The sequence below is a fragment of the Medicago sativa genome, chromosome 1 (genome assembly GCF_051527215.1).
Source record: "Medicago sativa cultivar Bolivia chromosome 1, Bolivia_mono, whole genome shotgun sequence".
NCBI lineage: Eukaryota > Viridiplantae > Streptophyta > Magnoliopsida > Fabales > Fabaceae > Medicago > Medicago sativa.
In genome coordinates, this window is record NC_140749.1 from 72,750,496 (window position 1) to 72,767,719 (window position 17,224).

Genomic DNA, 17,224 nt, shown 5'->3' on the forward strand with positions numbered 1-17,224 from the left:
AAAATGAAAGACGGTGTGAGAGAAAGAGGGGTAACTATGGAAATAACATGGCCTCTCTCCCTTTCTTCGCACATCAGAGGAGACTCAAAAAGTGGGTGGGGCCTACAAATTATAATCTCTCTTCTGCATTTCACTGATGCTCCAAACGATAGAAATAAGCGGATCCGGATTCAGTAACTTTTTGGTGGGAAAAGTTATGTGACTTTGTTTAATATCCACCATTGGTTTAATCTCTTGGTTCTGATTTAAACACATTTTCCAACCTTTTTTTATTAAAAAACAAAGCAAAAATCAAATTGAGAAGTACCCATAAAAAACACAACCCGTAGCCATGATCCATCACCCCCCTTCCACAAACCTCCGCCTTCAAACTGCCGTTGCCGCTGCGCGCCGCCGCTTGCTCGCCGTACTCCGCCCATCTCACCGTCGCCCTGTGCGGTTGTTTACTGGATGAACAACAGAATATGGAGTAAGCTTCCACAAAGAGATTCTACTCTCTTCTCTTTTCCAACTCTTTCCTTGAATATACCTTCAAGTTTCACCTCATTTTCACTTGTTCATCTTTTTCAAACACAACCAGATCAAAGACTCACAAAACCAGATCAAAAACTCACATCTACAAGAACAGCAACAACATCAGTGATGGTACTTCCTTTGAAGGCTACCTCTTTGAATTTTACCCAATAAACAACCGCACAGGACGACGGCGACATCGAGATGGGCGGAGCACGGCGAGAAATCGGTGGATTGAGGGTACCGGGTCGAGGAAGGAGAAATGGGTCACGATATGGGTTTGATGGGTTTCTGATTTCATTTAATTTAATTAAAAGAAAAAAGTTGAATATTTGTCAAGATCTAAAACATAGGATTAATCCTACGGTCATTATTTTCCCAAAGTCATGTAACTTTCCCACCCAAAAGTCACTCAATCCGGATCCAAAATAAGCTATCTCTTTGCTTTTTCTCTCTTCAATATCTCTCTCGCAGCAAACTCTCGCCTACCAAACGAACCGTAAAGGAGCAAAATTCAAAGTGAGAAAAACAATTTTCTCCCTTAAAAAAAAAAAAAAAAGCAATTTTCTAAATCTTCTTACATCGACCCAACTCTTCCACACGTGAGTCACTGCGTTGCGGATCTCTGCATTTCGCTGACTCAAGACAAGATCTACGAGCACCACACTTCCTTCCCCGAGTGGTAAAAACTCATAACAAACTCGATCACCCTGACGAAGAGTCCTCACTCGTTCTTCCGAGATGGCTTTCATGGCGGTCTTGGAATCTGACCTCCGCGCTCTCTCCGCCGAAGCTCGACGTCGCTATCCAGCTGTTAAAGACGGTGCAGAGCATGCTATTCTCAAGGTGCTGGAACTTTTCAATTGCATTTGATTTAGCTTATAACTGAAATTCTTCTGCATTGCGATTGGATTTTTCAATTCGGAACTATGTGCCGAAATGTTTGGCTAGTTTATGAACTGATTTTAATGGAAGAAAAATGCGATTAACTGATTATAGATTTCAATTTTCAACTTCTAAGCTTTTAGATCATATCAATTATTGAAATGTCGTGCGAATGAATTCAATTCTAGGTTTTAGTTTAAATGTAAATGATGATTGAATCAATATTTAGGAAACTGTCAGTGACGGAAAATTCTAAGCTTTTAGATCATCACAATTATTGAAATGCAGGTTCTAGTCTAAAAGAAATTTAGCAATTATAAAATGTTGATGTCAATTGTTGAATGATGCCTGGATCAATATTTAGGGAAGTGTTTGTGAATTGTGACGGAAAATTCATTGCAACGTTCTGAATTTATTATGTTAGATGCAGGAAGTGTGATATTGGAAGCAGTTTTCGAAGTAGCACTTTTGTCCAAATTCATACACGGAAGAAATTCGATTCTATTGATTTCAATTTCAACTTATTTGCTAGTTGATCATCGCAATTATTGAAATGTCGCTTGTTATTGAAATGTCGCTTGATTGAATTGAATTATAGGTTTTAGTGTAAAGTAATGTAATGATGCTTGGATCAATAATATTTAGGAAGGTGCTAGTGACAGAAAATTCATTGGAAACGTTTGGAATTTATTATGCTAGATGCAGTAAGTGAAACAATTATATCAGAAGCAGTTTTTAAAAGTAGTGCTTTGTTCGAATTTTGATGATAAAATGTAAATGATAAAATCTTTACATGTCTTACTTGCAGCTTCGTACATTATCAAGTCCTAGTGAAATTGCGCATAATGACGACATATTACGAATCTTTTTGATGGCATGTGAGGTTCGAACCGTCAAGCTTAGCATTATTGGACTCTCTTGTCTTCAGAAACTGATATCTCATGATGCCATTTCTCCATCTGCTACGAGGGAGATTTTATCGACATTGAAAGACGTAAGCTTGAAACTAGTTAGATTGTGTAATGGTTTTGAAATTTGCACCGTGGCCTTACTTTTGGCCATATCGATTGCGTCATAGTGTTTATTTTTTGGCCTTGCTATGCTTGATTGCTATTCCATCTGGTCTCATGTATAAGAAAACATTGGTCAAAGAAAGTGGATCAAATAGATTAGCTTTCTTTGGCCAAGTTTTGCTTATATTTGAGACCAGAGGGGGTACTTTGATTCGATGGCTGAGTTCAATTATAGAGGATTTATGCAAGAGCCGGAATGTGATATTTAAGTTTATTCAAGTAAGGAGGTTTACTCATGCATTGATAACCTGCTGCTTAACCCTTGCAGCATGCTGAAATGGCGGATGAGGGTGTTCAGCTGAAGACCCTTCAAACAATATCAATAATTTTTCAGTCACGATTACACCCTGAAAACGAGGTTAGTTTCAACAGCATGAACTATGTGTGCTACTGTTTTCTGTTTCTAAACTGTATTATATCTTGGCTGGCCCTGGAATGTAGTAGGTAAGATAATTGTAGATAAACATTGTTCAAAACAAAAGTACTAGATCTAAATAAGGACCATGTATTATTGTGATATGGACTGTTGATACAATTATGACATTCTGAATTCGACAATTTTACGTGGTAGAAGTATTCAACAATGATGTACAAAAAACGTAGGACACCAACTTTGACACACACACACACACACAGAGTATTGAACAATGAAGATCTAGAGGACTTTGAAAGGGAAAGGCTTTGGAAGTTCATTTTTCTTTATAATACAAAATCCTCCCAATTCTCATTGGGTCCAAAGAAGAAAGATTGTTCTAAAAATTCCATTGAGGTTAAAACCACGTCGTTTTTGTCTGTTATCTGCTCGTATTTGCGGTAGTTGATACAATTATGACATTCTGAATTCGACAATTTTACTCAGTAGAAGTATTGAACAATGATGTACAAACTGTTAATGTCAAAAACATAGGACACCAATTTCGACACACACACACACACACACAGAGTATTGAACAATGAAGATCTAGAGGACTTTGAAAGGGAAGGCTTTGGGGATTCATTTTTCTTTATAATACAAAATCCTCCCATTTTGGGGGAACTCAAATTGTATTGGAGGAGGGTTTATATGAATTCTTCAAATTCAATCTATGTTGTTAAAATATTATTAAAATTAAAATTATATTAATCGTAAACAATTATTCATTATTCTCTAGAAAAACACTCTTTCGAAAAATCTGAAAGATTTCTCCATTTTCCTCTGTATTTCTCATCTCCAAAAGCCCTCCCCTCCCCTCAAAACTCCTAAACAAGGCCTTAAGGGGCATGAATTATTTCTTTGTTGCTTATATATGAGACTGGAGGGAGTATATATATTAAATAAAATATTAAATCATGTTCTAAAACGAGATATGTTAGTATTTCACCTTAATCTATCAATTTCCTACCAAAAAATTGAAAATAATGTACTCCCTCCATCCCAGTTTAATTGAGCCAGTTGACCATTTCACACAGATTAAGAAAAGTGTATAAATGAAAGAGAGAGAACAATGGTTTTGAGTGTCTTTGTCAAATATTGGTGCATTCTTCTTTATCATAAATGTAAAGTAGAATATATTGAATTGGAAGTGGTGAAAGTAGTATTAATTAGAGATAATTGGAAAGAAGTAATTAATGTTGTATTGAAAATGAATTGAGTCAATATTCTTGGGACAATATTTTTTTACAAATGGCTTAGTTTTTATGGGACGGAGGGAGTACAATCAAATTTAAGGTTTTTAACCCACTAAGTAATCACCATTCTTGAATACTGTAGAAGGTGAAGATGTTTGAATGTGAAAAAATGTGCACATGCAAGAATTTTTCAAATACCAAACTAATATACTATTATATAACTTTTAAAACCTTTTCTGTTCTTATTTATTTTAGACGCGTCCATTATTACTGTAGATGAGTCTATGGTGTGTCTGAGAAGTGTTGAAGGTGTGTCGAACCAAAGAAAAAAGGAGTTTTTTAGGACACTCCTTTGAGTTATCCGACACTTGTTGTACGAGCGTCATACAAGTGCCGGACACTGACGTGTGTCCAACACTAGGACGCGCCTAATCTGAGGAGTGTCCGTGCTTCATAGATTCAACCTTATCCTATTTTTAAATGACATGTTGGGACTAGTGAGTTAAAGCTGTTTAGCTATGGGTCTCATTAGAATTATTGGTTAAGTCAATACGCACGGTATAGTTATGTACTCCCTCTGGCCTCTGATCGCTGTTATAAGCAAAAATTCACTTTTCAGATAGTACTCTTGAGAAGAGTTTATAAAGAGGAGGCACTCCTCACCTTACAAGCCGGTTTTGTAAGGAGGATAAATACTAATTTGTAAAGCTGAACTAATTAGTATTCATCTTAGCTCTATAGGCTGCCCATACCTTTCACCTAATCCAATTTAAGCATTATATTGAATAGTAATTCACTATTTTTGGTGCAGACTTGTATGCTTCTGTGACTAGAATGAGCAAATCTGATGACCTAACAATATAAAAAATGACTGATTAAATTTTAAGGTTAATTTTTTTATACACTTAGGGCATTTGGGTCATTGGTGTTTGGACAAACCATGTAATACAACATCCAGCCAAATGGCCAAATCATTATGTGATTAATGAAAACACTGATAAAAATGATACAGCAGGCTAGTTTTTTAAATATTATGCAGTCCACGTTTGGTTCAATTTCAATGTTTTCATATATAAAAAGACCGACTGGAATCACCTTTACATGTGTCTGATTTTTTATTTTTATCACTATATCTTGTTAATTTCAGGATACTATGTCTCAAGCTCTTGGCATCTGTCTCAGGCTTCTTGAAAACAGTCGATCTTCTGACAGTGTGCGAAAGTAAGCACACACATGCATACCTATTGTATATACACTTAAGAGGACTTTTTATGTGATAATAGGAGAGTAAATCTCGATGTTTAGATTCTACTATAAATAGTGTTTTTTTTTTTTTTTTTTGAAAAAATTCTACTATAAACAGTTAAAATTAAAAAGTGTGACTTTTTAAGCAGTCAGGTGACTTCCAACCTTGGACCATGTATGATTATGTGACCAAGATCTATTCCTTCCACTCATATAAAAAGACCTCTTATAGGGACTGAATCAAATACACCGAGTATCAAACTCAGGAATTAAATTGAGCACTTCATGTAGAAAATAAATCTTACCAATCTGAATGTTTTATTATGTGATATTATCTCCACCATGATGTATATCAAGTTTCAAATAATGTGGATTCTTCTAAGTGTGTTATCTAATAAAGAACATTTACTTATCTATTAAACAATATAGTATCAATCTAAATATAGTAGTGCGATGAAGTGTCAAATGATTTTTTTATTTGCATGAAGGAAAATTCTTATTTACCCATCAATAAAAGGTGGGTAGAGTTACCCATGCTGAGTTGGCACCAATCAAAATCAGTGATAAATAGTGGAAGGCAAATGACTGATTTTGATTGGTGCCAACTCAACATGGGTAACTCTACCCATTTTATAAATTTGACCTTGATAATAATTCTGAATTCAACAGTCGGTTTGGTAAATTTCACCTCCTACATGAAGTTATTAACTGGTGTAAGTCTCTAAGTCTGACACCTGATGACTGTTATTGTTTGGTCCTGTCTACCATATATATAATGTTACAATCAGCTAGCTTTCGTGTCTTATGTGTGTGTGTGTGTGTATGTGTGCAATTGTTTTGCAGTACTGCTGCAGCTACCTTCAGGCAAGCAGTTGCCTTGGTTTTCGACCAAGTGGTTTTGGCTGAGTCTCTTCCTGCCGGAAAATTTGGTTATGGAGGGCAGCTCTCACGGACTAATTCAGTTACTGGTGATGTTAACCGAAGCATCAATTTGTCTGAGTATGCTTTCCCCTTTTTGAATGCAATTGCAGATCACTATTCCTTCATGGGTTTCATTTTCATGCACTGTCAGTGTAAAAAGCTTTATCCTGTCAGCACATTACAATAAGGGAACCAAAAATGCATTTAAACGTTTTTAATTCTATATAAGACCCGTTTAATAGTGTTTTCTCATGTAGACTATGTAAATATCACGATTTGAAGTTGTATTATGTTAATAATCATGCAGCTCATTAGATCATGAATCTACATTTGGAGGGCCTCATGTGATGAGGGAGACTTTGACTGAAACTGGGAAACTTGGGCTGCGTTTGCTTGAAGACCTGACATCTCTTGCTGCAGGTGGATCTGTATGTGCTTATTTGGAACTTTTTTCTCCCCCTAGCATGATATCCATTTTGTTCAAATTTCTTGTCTGTGTGTGTCTTAAGAAATCCGTTTAAGCACTCATATTTTATTCATTCAATTAGTGGTGATGCTGATACTTCGTTAAGTGCCATTGCTTACTTGATGACATTAGCTTCCTGTCTATTATACAGGCAATTTGGCTGCGCGTAAACATTGTTCAGAGGACGTTTGCACTTGATATTCTTGAGTAAGAAATATTTTGGAACTTGTGCTTTGTGCTATTTTGCAGCTACTTTTTTATTGGAAAAACCAAGTCCCACTTAGATTAAAGATAAGACCTGACTAGAGTTTATTATGAGTGGCACCCCTCACCCTACAAGCTGGTTTTGTAAGAATGTGTTAGGCCCAGTGTAAAATTCTAATATTTTTTGATCAGATATTCTGGTTGAGTTACCTCGATTCAACTACCTGTTCCATTGTTTTCTTGTGCTTAAATGTCACCTGATTGAACCATGAACCCATGATCAGTATTAGTATTCTTTTAATCACAAGAAATATCCAAAGGAGTGTTTATTTATTTTACCATGTCTTTCTTCTTTGGTTGAAAAAATGGAAATTCTTGTATTTCTTATTCACTAAAGCAAAACAAGAATCAAAATGTGTTGCAAGATGGAAATAATTATCTACACTCTTCACCCTTCAAGATGTATTTTCTAACTTGCCAATCTAGTCATATTTTTTTTTTTTGTCAAAAAAGAGAGAGGACACTCTTAGACCTACTTAACACAGACCATGTAGTCCACGTTGGTATCACATTATATTCTAATCTTTTTAAATGATTTTGGTCATTAGAATGTGGCTTAATATAGATAATGTCTGTGGCTTAATATAGATAATGCTCATCATACTCATTATGCATCATTTACTTTTTGGATGATATTTCAAATTATCCAATTTCATATGTATGTATAATTTGATTTGTAAATTAACATTTGAATTTGGTGACTGGAAGCATTAGAGGTGAAAGTTAAATTATTGGTTTATCTGTTGAGTGTTTCTTATTATACAGTGATGACTTTTGAAATTTTTGCGCTGTGATTGCTTTCCAGTTCCCCCCCTTCATAATGGTTTATCATTATCGCAAGCCTCATGCAGATATTAATTCCCTAATAGAAAATGTTCTCGTGTATTTTTTGTATTACGTTATAGTCTACTAATGTATGAGGCTGATTATATTCTTTGGGTCATGTTAACTTGTGCCCTTAGGGCACATGTTAAGCATTAATTTCATTCCATTAATGGTAAGAATTTATTGAAAAATAATTAATATTAAACATTTTGAACAATAAATTAACACAATTTCCAATATATAATTTCCATTAGTGGCATTCTTAACATGTGCCATTAGGGCACAAGTTAACATTTTGTTTTTAAATTTTGAATGTCTAATAAATTGTTTACATTATACATTAATTTGTTTCCACTTACATAGCGTTTCAAGCCATAGACATGTATGTTTTACAAATCAGGTCACCACAGTTCTTTTGAATTTGTTTCACCAGGATGGTGAATTCTATTTAATTGTTCTACTTAAACACTATATTAATCTGCAAGATTCTGCACTGCTCTTCAATCTTCGTGATAATATTCTGAAGGTGTTTTACAGGTTCATTTTGTCCAATTATGTGGCTGTTTTCAGAACCTTGATACCCTACGAACAGGTGAATATGTTTGTTGTAATTCAGAGTGTTGTTGCTGGTCTTTTAATCATACCAGGCACTAGCATTTCTTTTGTTCATTTATTTTAATATATTTGCACAAAACTTGTCAGGCTTTACGACGGCAGATATGTTCAATTCTCATGACTTCACTTCGTACTAATGCTGAGGTACCCTGAACCATGTAGTATGATGATGATATTACTGTTGAGATTCTTTATCCGTAATTTTATGTGTAAATAGAAAACTATTCATAATTTTTTACTATGTCAATCAGCTTGAAGGAGAAGCTGGTGAACCTAGCTTTCGTCGTTTGGTCTTGCGTTCAGTTGCTCATATTATAAGGCTTTATAGTTCTTCCCTTATCACCGAGTGTGAGGTAAGCTTCCATTTCGTTTTTCATCTTGCCACATGGCTCACCAATTAAGTTACAGAAATGGTCGGTGCAATTGTCTTTTTTTGTGTGGGTGTGTGGAGCAGGGGTAGTTGGTAATTGAATGATGTTAATTGTAATGTTCCGTGACTTCTAAGAGTGTATAAAGTCATTCCCCAACCGAGATCTAATTTTAGTTGTAACCTAAGATAAAAAGCTTTTGTTATGTTTGACGTTTATTGTCAACCCCCTTTGAAATATTTTAATAGCATCTCACAGAATTGACAGATGCTAATATTTTCGATTTATGTGCAGGTTTTTCTCAGTATGTTACTGAAGGCTACTTTTCTTGATTTGCCATTATGGCATCGTATTCTTGTTCTTGAGATTTTGAGGGTAATGTAGTTGTGTTGTATTATTTTTTATTTTCTTTTGTATGAGTTGTTGATTTACTCTTAAGTTTTTATTAATCTAACAACCAAAAATGGTGGTGTGTAGGGATTCTGCGTTGAGGCCCGGACATTGCGGATTCTTTTCCATAATTTTGATATGTAAGTTCAATATATATCTGTGTAGGGAAATGCTAATGAATGCCCTTAGGGAACTCTTTAACAACCTTTAAATAGTAAGTTTTTTATAGAAATGGACGCATTCAATGAATTGAAAATTGAATTATTTAACTTTTTCAATAAACATTTTCTTAATTAGGAATCCTTAAAGAGTGCCCTAAGTTAGCAAGACCCATATGTGTATGTGTGTAATAAACTCAACTATATTATGCTCAATGCTAGAGTCTAGAAGGCCTTGGTCTATGTATGTGCGTGTTTATTCTTGAAGCCTTTATGGCGACATGCAGGTTATGCAATTCTTTGGTGCACGTGGCTTGAGTTGAATGCTTGGGGTCTTTAAGGGTGTCTTATTGCCCCAGTACTTGTTATATTGGGAAAAACCCAAGTCCCACATTGGATAGAACTCTTGATAAGAGTTTATAAAGTGTAAGACACTCCTCTCCTTACAAACTGGTTTTGTAATGATGAGTTAGGCCCAATTTCAACATGGTATCTGAGCCTATCGATTTGGGCCACCCACCATTTATGCACGCACCAAGCTCAATAGTGTTGGGTGAGGGGGTGTATTTGGAAAAAACTCAAGTCTCACATTGGATTGATAGGATTCTTGTTAAGAGTTTATAAAGAGGATGCACTCCTCACCTTACAAGCCGGTTTTGTAAGGATGAGTTAGGCCCAATTTCAACATGGCATCGGAGCCTATCGATTTGAGCCACCCACCATTTATACACGCACCAAGCCCAATAGTGTTGGGCATAAGGGTGTATTGGGAAAAACGCAAGTCCCACATTGGATAGATAGAACTCTTGATTAGAGTTTATAAACAGTAAGGCACTCCTCACCTTACAAGCCTGCTTTGTAAGGATGAGTCGGGCCCAATTTCAACATGGTTTCAGAGACTATCGATTCGGGCCACCCACCATTTATACATGCACCAAGCCCAATAGTGCTAGGCGTGAGGGGGTGTATTGGGAAAAACCCAAGTCCCACGTTGGATAGATAGAACTCTTGATAAGAGTTTAAAAAGAGTAAGACACTCCTCACCTTACACGCTGGTTTTGTAAGGATGAGTTAGGCCCAATTTCAACAATGTGCTACAGTATATATACATGATTTCTTTTTGGGTAAAACCCAATTTCAACATGGTTTCAGAGACTATCGATTCGGGCCACCCACCATTTATACATGCACCAAGCCCAATAGTGCTAGGCGTGAGGGGGTGTATTGGGAAAAACCCAAGTCCCACATTGGATAGATAGAACTCTTGATAAGAGTTTATAAAGAGTAAGACACTCCTCACCTTACACGCTGGTTTTGTAAGGATGAGTTAGGCCCAATTTCAACAATGTGCTACAGTATATATACATGATTTCTTTTTGGTGCTCTACCGATGCATATTTTGAAGAAGCTAATTTTCTGATAAGCAGAGAGATCGGGCATCCTAGTTGGTTTCTTTAATTTTTTTTTCCTTCATATTTCTTGTTGTATGATAGAAAACATAGGCCAACAATTTAGAAGGACTCGGGGGTTAAACAGCTTGTCATTAGATATTTTTCACGACAGGATATTATTATCCATTAATTCTATCCATTGGCATTGTAGGCACCCTAAGAACACAAATGTTGTGGAGGGAATGGTCAAAGCTCTTGCTAGGGTTGTTTCAAACGTACAGGTATGATTTGACAGCTTAAAAATTCATTCATTTTCAATGTATTATGGTACAAAGAAAAATTGAATTGCATATATCTGGTTGATTGCTTAGAACACTGCCTACTTTCTTCAGCTGACTTTAATTAATACCATACATCTTCTCATCCTGCCTTTGCATACCATGCATAGACTTGGGGGGACAGGAGTCTGAGTTTCTTCCTTTTGTCAATATTTGAAAATAAAGTTTTTGGTTATTAAAAACTTTGTGTGCATTCTGTAGTTTCAAGAATCAAGTGAGGAGAGCCTGGCAGCTGTTGCAGGAATGTTTAGTAGCAAAGCCAAAGGTATTCATTTTCATATTTTGGTGGAACAATGCGTTGAGTTCTGTCTCTTTTGTGAAGTCAAATATTTGTTATAATTTCCTTTATTTTCTCAGAGGTTCATATTAGCTGAGTGGAAAGTCCGATAGTAATCCTGCTGCGGTGTTTTTGTGTTCAGGCTATTTTGTAATTTGAATGGATGATACTTTGTTGATAATACCAATTCCTGTTTACCGAATTATTTTTTACTATCTTAGATGAAATCGTACACTTTGTTACGTAGGTGTTTTTTTATTGTCCATTTCCATTTTTTTACATCTTTAAAATATCTAGCCGGTAACTCGTTTGCTGACATTGAATGTTTTCTGCTATTTCTATCTTTTGTTGTTTGGCTTTTCAAAATAATGCATTTTTGTCCATTTCTGTGCTATCTTCCCATTCTTTTTTTTTTTTTTTTTTCTTTCCGTTCTTTTTCAAATACTAGTTAAACTATCAACCCCTATTTGACATGATGATTTTAGAGCTCATATCTGGTCACCATTAGTCTTTTATTATTTTTTTGAAGAATTTGATTAGTCTATTTTGCTGGACAGCAGGAGTGATTTTTGTACAAACGGGTCCTTTGTATAAAAGAAAAAATTCATTGAGATGAAAAGAAAGAATTACAAAGTGTGAGGAGGATACGAAATTCAGTAAAACAGAAGAACAAAACAATCAAACACTTGCAAAAGAGAAGATTAATATAATAGTTTCTCAATCTCTCAACGTATCTGTGAAATAGGTCCATGATTCTAGGACATACCCAACGTTGACTGAAAACACCAAATACAGATTGATATATAGAAACAGAAGCAGAACAATTTGATAACAAATTAAGTGCAGATTCTGAGCAAACACAATGCATTGCACACCTATCAGTGGAAGTAGTCTTATGTGGCCTATGAACCTGCAGCATGCCATTAATATTAGTTCTATTATAAAGTACCACACTCCAAATAATATGACCTGACCTTAGAGGGAGATTTCGATATCTTCATTAGTTTGTCATGAAGACAAGTATCCCTACTCCATAGACGACTTTATTTTATCTTTTCAGATTAGAAAGTATCTTATTCAGGGAATGATTGAGGAATTGAAAAAGATTTACATGAAAAATCTCTAGAAAGATCAAGGGATTAACTACTCTTATTGGGGAAAGAAGATAAATGAAGAGTCTAGGTTTCGAGGACGCCCAAAAGGGACTCTGATTCAGAATTTTCCTGTCATTTGAACTTCCATGAAAAAAGGCGCTATAAAATCAGTGTAAGAGATCAATATTGAGAAGAAAGTTGATACAAGCATGGAAAAGCGCAACAAAAAGAAATATCTCCTAATTGCGGGATTGTCAAAATTTGATGAGAATTGTTACTGTCCTTGAAGAAACGCAAAAACTTGAAGGTAGTTTAACCTAGAGCAAGAAATTTCCAAAGACTAAATGAGAGGCTTGGACAACATCGACGGCATCCTATCATATAAACTATGGATTTCCTAGTGCTGAAGGGAGTAATGTTCCAATGAAAACCACCAAATCATTTTAGCAGTCGGAGCAAAATTTTTTACACTAAATTAACTAAGAATCAAAACTCCTACGGGAACAGACTGAAATATATTCCCATTAACATGTAGGGTATGTGGCCAAGAATGGAATAATTATTCCCATCTTTGTTTGTGCTTGGTTAATATCTGAAGGCTGAAGCTTCATGTAACACGATTCATTGTTGTGAATTAGTTTATTTGAAGTCTTCGGTTATCTATATGATCCATGTCTCCTAATTATGGTCTATTTGAATTTTTTAACATATCTAAAAATTATAAATTTTATATGACTTTTCCTCTGCCAAATTTGATCTAAATTCTTGACAAAAAATGAAGTGATGAACAAGAAAGAAATTGTTATTGATGTATATCAGGCTATATTTTGCCAACTGGAAAATGTTCCGTAATTTGAATTAAAATTGGTCTTGCAGTTCTCTGTAAAAAAAATAAAAAAAATTAAAATGTATGACATGAAATATTTGATGTGGTTGTCTATTCATTTGTAACAATTCTGAGCTCTTTCTGGATACTCATAAAAGTTACCTGTCTTCTTCTTCGTGGCTTAATTGTTTTGCACCTAGGGGTTGTTTAAGTTCAGTAGTAGCATGGGACATCATGATATTTGAGTGATATGATAACAAATTATATGCCATTCCTTCTGTAGGGGTTGAATGGAGTCTAGATAATGATGCATCCAATTCTGCAGTCTTGGTTGCCAGTGAAGCACATGCCATAACTTTGGCAGTTGAAGGACTCTTAGGAGTCGTTTTCACTGTTGCGACTTTAACAGATGAAGCCATAGATGTTGGAGAGGTAATTTTACATATTGCCTTCTTTTTTCTTTCTTTTGGTTATGTTGCTTAATGGCCAGTTGTCTGCTTCAATTCAGCTGGAGTCCCCTAGATGTGATAATAATCCACCTGTGAAATGGGCTGGTAAAACTGCAGTTCTCTGCCTCTCAATGGTTGACTCGCTGTGGTTGACGATACTGGATGCATTATCCCTTATTCTATCAAGGTTTGTGTTCTAACATTCATTTTTTATATAAATAAAAATTGATACTGGTGGAATGATCTTACACCGTTTAATAACCTATTATAAAACTGACTTCGTTCTATACAACAACAAGCAAGCCTTATCCCACTAAGTGGGGTCGGCTACATGGATCAAATGACGCCATAGTGTTCTATCAAAAACATGAAGTGTACAGATAGAGTACAAACTTATTCATCCGAAAATTTTGTGTGGACAACATTCATGGTGGCCATATTTAATAGTTTGCTGGATTTTGAGAAACTTGTTCGATAAAATGTTATCTAAGAATTATTTTATACACAGCTGGTTTCAATTTATCCTACTTCTATGTTGTTTTTTATGATTTCAGTATATTCTTGACATCTGACTTGTGGTTAATTTAAAGGTCACAAGGAGAGGCCATTGTATTGGAAATATTGAAGGGATATCAAGCATTCACTCAGGTACCTCCATTTTGGAGTTTTTTAGTGACATCTGAAATCAACTTGGAACTTTTAAAAACGTTATAGGGATTATATGATTTCACAGGCTTGTGGGATTCTTCGAACTGTAGAGCCTTTAAACTCATTTCTTGCATCCCTATGCAAATTTACCATCAATTTTCCCGTTGAAACTGAAAAAAAGAGGTATTGTGTTTAAATGTCGACTTATTTCTTTCTATTTACTATCATTTATTTGGCTGTCTTTAAAGAATTTAAGCTGACAGTACTGAGATTTTGGCTATAATTTGAGATATTAGCAGTGCTTTGCCGTCTCCTGTATCAAAACGGTCAGAACTATCAGTTGACCAGAGGGATAGCATTGTGCTTACGCCCAAGAATGTACAGGTATTCCTTCTGGTTATATGTATGGCAATGTGTATAACTTTCCTTGACTGTAATAATCTTTCTCCAAATAATCTTTCCTAGTGTATATTTGATTGTGTCATTGTAACTACTCATATATATACATCCCTCTGGTTGATTTTGTGAACTATAGGCCCTGAGGACTCTCTTCAACATTGCTCATCGATTGCATAATGTTTTGGGTCCATCCTGGGTTTTGGTACGTTATTATATTTTTCTCCCGTTTTCTGTTAATAAATTTGGTTTTTTACCTAATGAGTGGTCATGATTAATACCGGCAGGTTTTGGAAACTTTAGCAGCTTTAGATCGAGCAATTCATTCCCCACACGCTACTACTCAGGTATTTTTTTGTCCTATTGTTGTCCAGTCAAATGAGCTTCAATTGCCAAACAAGTTTTGCGGAATTCATGGATTAGCATTATTGAAGCAATGACCTTTTTTCTTGTTGGTGATAAGATGTGGTCACTATTATGTAGGGCCATGCTATGGCCATGTAAATGGATAAATGGGCTTGTTGTTTGATTTTGAATTGCTAAAAGATAAAGCACTAAAAGTAGAATACAGAGATAGCTTTTGAGTCCCAATGTAATTATTGTTGTTAGAGATGTAGATCAAAACCATTCATGGTCCTTCTCCTTATAGGTCAAGCGTTCTTGATAACAGCTGTTTTCTACTGATTGCTGCAAAATAGGAGACATAGAAAGCTATCTCTCTCTCTTTTTGTGTATCATGTGACTTTAGCCATGAAATGGTTGCTTGCCTTTTTACATTTTCTTATTGCTCAATCCATCTGGGTCAGTTCCCTAAGCTTAATTTGAAGGGTTTGTACCATAGCTGATGAAAGGCTCTATATTAATACACTATTTATGTTGTTCTTTGGTAGAAAAAATATCTTTCTTGCTAACAACTCTTTTTTAAGACATAATTGTCCTTTCAGCCTTTTTTAGTGCTTGGTAAAGGTTTCTTTTAGTGATTGTTAATAATGCTTTTAAGGATCGGAGCTTTATTGTTTTTGATTTGTTTGATTTTTCCAAGTATCATGTGCCTCTTCTCACTAGGATATCTTATCCTGTTGTACTCTATTCTGTTTACTTCTAAAACGACATTGCATAAAAAGTTTATCAAATTAAGTTTCATACGCGGCATAGTTTTGTTAAATTTCCTTCTGGACTCTGATGTCTTTCAGTAGAAGCTTACAGAGTACATGACCATCAAATCTGCAGGAAGTTTCTACCCCTGTCCCAAAGTTCGCAAGGGAGTTATCAACTCAGTACAGTGACTTCAATATACTCTCTTCTTTGAACTCTCAGGTGAAAATTGCTCAGTAATATTATTCATGTGCTTGCAGTCTTGTTATCGTACAAGTCCCTTAAAAAATATGTTTTCCTTGTTGGAACTCTTTCTTGAAATCCTTTTCACATTCAAAGTTGAGAAATCAAGTCTGATTCTAATTACTGACTAAGCATTCATTTTACTTTTCTGCAGTTTTCCTTCTAGAAAAATTTATAGCCCAGTTGATCTAACCTTGTATTGTTTTCTGTTTGAAAGCTCTTTGAGAGCTCTGCTTTGATGCATATATCTGCTGTAAAATCCCTCCTCTCTGCATTATGTCAACTTTCTCATCAATGCATGTCGAGTACTTCAAGTGGTGTGGGACCAACAACAAGTCAAAAACTCGGAAGTATCAGCTTTTCAGTGGAGAGAATGATATCCATCCTTGTGAATAATGTTCACAGTAAGTAGCTTCAAAGATTATGAACAGTGAATGTTCATTTGTGCTGGATGTTGTTTGTCCTTTACTGTTCACCACTTGTAATATTTAGGATATTCAGCTATTTAGATTTTGTTAATATATATTCACTCTTGAATGTTTTATTAAGGCTTGAATATTTTTGTCATCCTTTTTTCACTGTAGGGGTTGAGCCGTTTTGGGATCAAGTTGTTGGTCACTTTCTTGAGGTTTCCTTCTCTACCTTTTGTTTCTTTGATATGGCATTTGCTAGTTTCATTTTCATCCCTCCTGATATTCTCATGTGATTTTGCAGCTTGCTGATAATCCTAATCCACATTTGAAAAATATGGCACTTGATGCGCTTGATCAATCTATTTCTGCAGTATTAGGTTCCGATCAATTCCAAAACTACAAACAATTCAAGTCTCTAAAAACATCTCAGGAAGTGAGACCTTCTACCATTTTTATAACCAGAACCCCATATTTTATATATGGAGGATTTTTAATGTGTCCGAATGATATGCAGATGGAAGCCAGTCTCGATAGGATGATGTCTCTTGAATGTTCTGTCATATCTCCTCTAAAGGTTCTTTATTTTTCTACCCAAAGTGTAGATGTTCGTCTTGGATCTTTGAAAATTCTTTTGCATGTCTTAGAGGTAATGCTATTGCTTATTGTTCAAGTTTTGTTTTCTTTTTTTGTTTCGTTATTCTTAATTTCTTCAAGTGATGTTAT

General features: G+C 35.3%; 1 protein-coding gene across 19 annotated transcripts in view; it reads left to right on the forward strand.

The window, feature by feature from the left end:
• Positions 1 to 1,092: 1,092 nt before the first annotated feature.
• LOC146957155 (ARM repeat superfamily protein) overlaps positions 1,093 to 17,224 on the forward strand; it is a 30,346-nt gene continuing 14,214 nt past the window's right edge. For 2 of the 19 annotated variants that reach the window (XR_015024978.1, XM_085741134.1), the window contains exons 1-26: positions 1,093 to 1,359; positions 2,207 to 2,392; positions 2,740 to 2,829; positions 5,227 to 5,300; positions 6,168 to 6,323; positions 6,553 to 6,673; positions 6,863 to 6,918; positions 8,338 to 8,392; positions 8,503 to 8,559; positions 8,667 to 8,768; positions 9,078 to 9,158; positions 9,261 to 9,313; positions 10,934 to 11,003; positions 11,262 to 11,325; positions 13,541 to 13,689; positions 13,766 to 13,893; positions 14,297 to 14,354; positions 14,440 to 14,537; positions 14,651 to 14,738; positions 14,890 to 14,955; positions 15,038 to 15,097; positions 15,981 to 16,067; positions 16,306 to 16,492; positions 16,673 to 16,716; positions 16,803 to 16,934; positions 17,016 to 17,147. Coding sequence is in view for 16 of the 19 variants with exons in the window: in XM_085741134.1 (XP_085597260.1) it covers positions 1,255 to 1,359; positions 2,207 to 2,392; positions 2,740 to 2,829; positions 5,227 to 5,300; positions 6,168 to 6,323; positions 6,553 to 6,673; positions 6,863 to 6,918; positions 8,338 to 8,392; positions 8,503 to 8,559; positions 8,667 to 8,768; positions 9,078 to 9,158; positions 9,261 to 9,313; positions 10,934 to 11,003; positions 11,262 to 11,325; positions 13,541 to 13,689; positions 13,766 to 13,893; positions 14,297 to 14,354; positions 14,440 to 14,537; positions 14,651 to 14,738; positions 14,890 to 14,955; positions 15,038 to 15,097; positions 15,981 to 16,067; positions 16,306 to 16,492; positions 16,673 to 16,716; positions 16,803 to 16,934; positions 17,016 to 17,147 (2,499 nt within the window). In the remaining 3 variants the exon portion in view is untranslated. Of the gene's footprint in view, positions 1,360 to 1,822; positions 2,103 to 2,206; positions 2,393 to 2,739; positions 2,830 to 5,226; positions 5,301 to 6,167; positions 6,324 to 6,552; positions 6,674 to 6,862; positions 6,919 to 8,337; positions 8,393 to 8,502; positions 8,560 to 8,666; positions 8,769 to 9,077; positions 9,159 to 9,260; positions 9,314 to 10,933; positions 11,004 to 11,261; positions 11,326 to 13,540; positions 13,690 to 13,765; positions 13,894 to 14,296; positions 14,355 to 14,439; positions 14,538 to 14,650; positions 14,739 to 14,889; positions 14,956 to 15,037; positions 15,098 to 15,980; positions 16,068 to 16,305; positions 16,493 to 16,672; positions 16,717 to 16,802; positions 17,148 to 17,224 lie in introns of all 19 variants that reach the window. The other 17 variants (XR_015024979.1, XM_085741135.1, XR_015024977.1 and 14 more) reach the window with 15 other exon arrangements.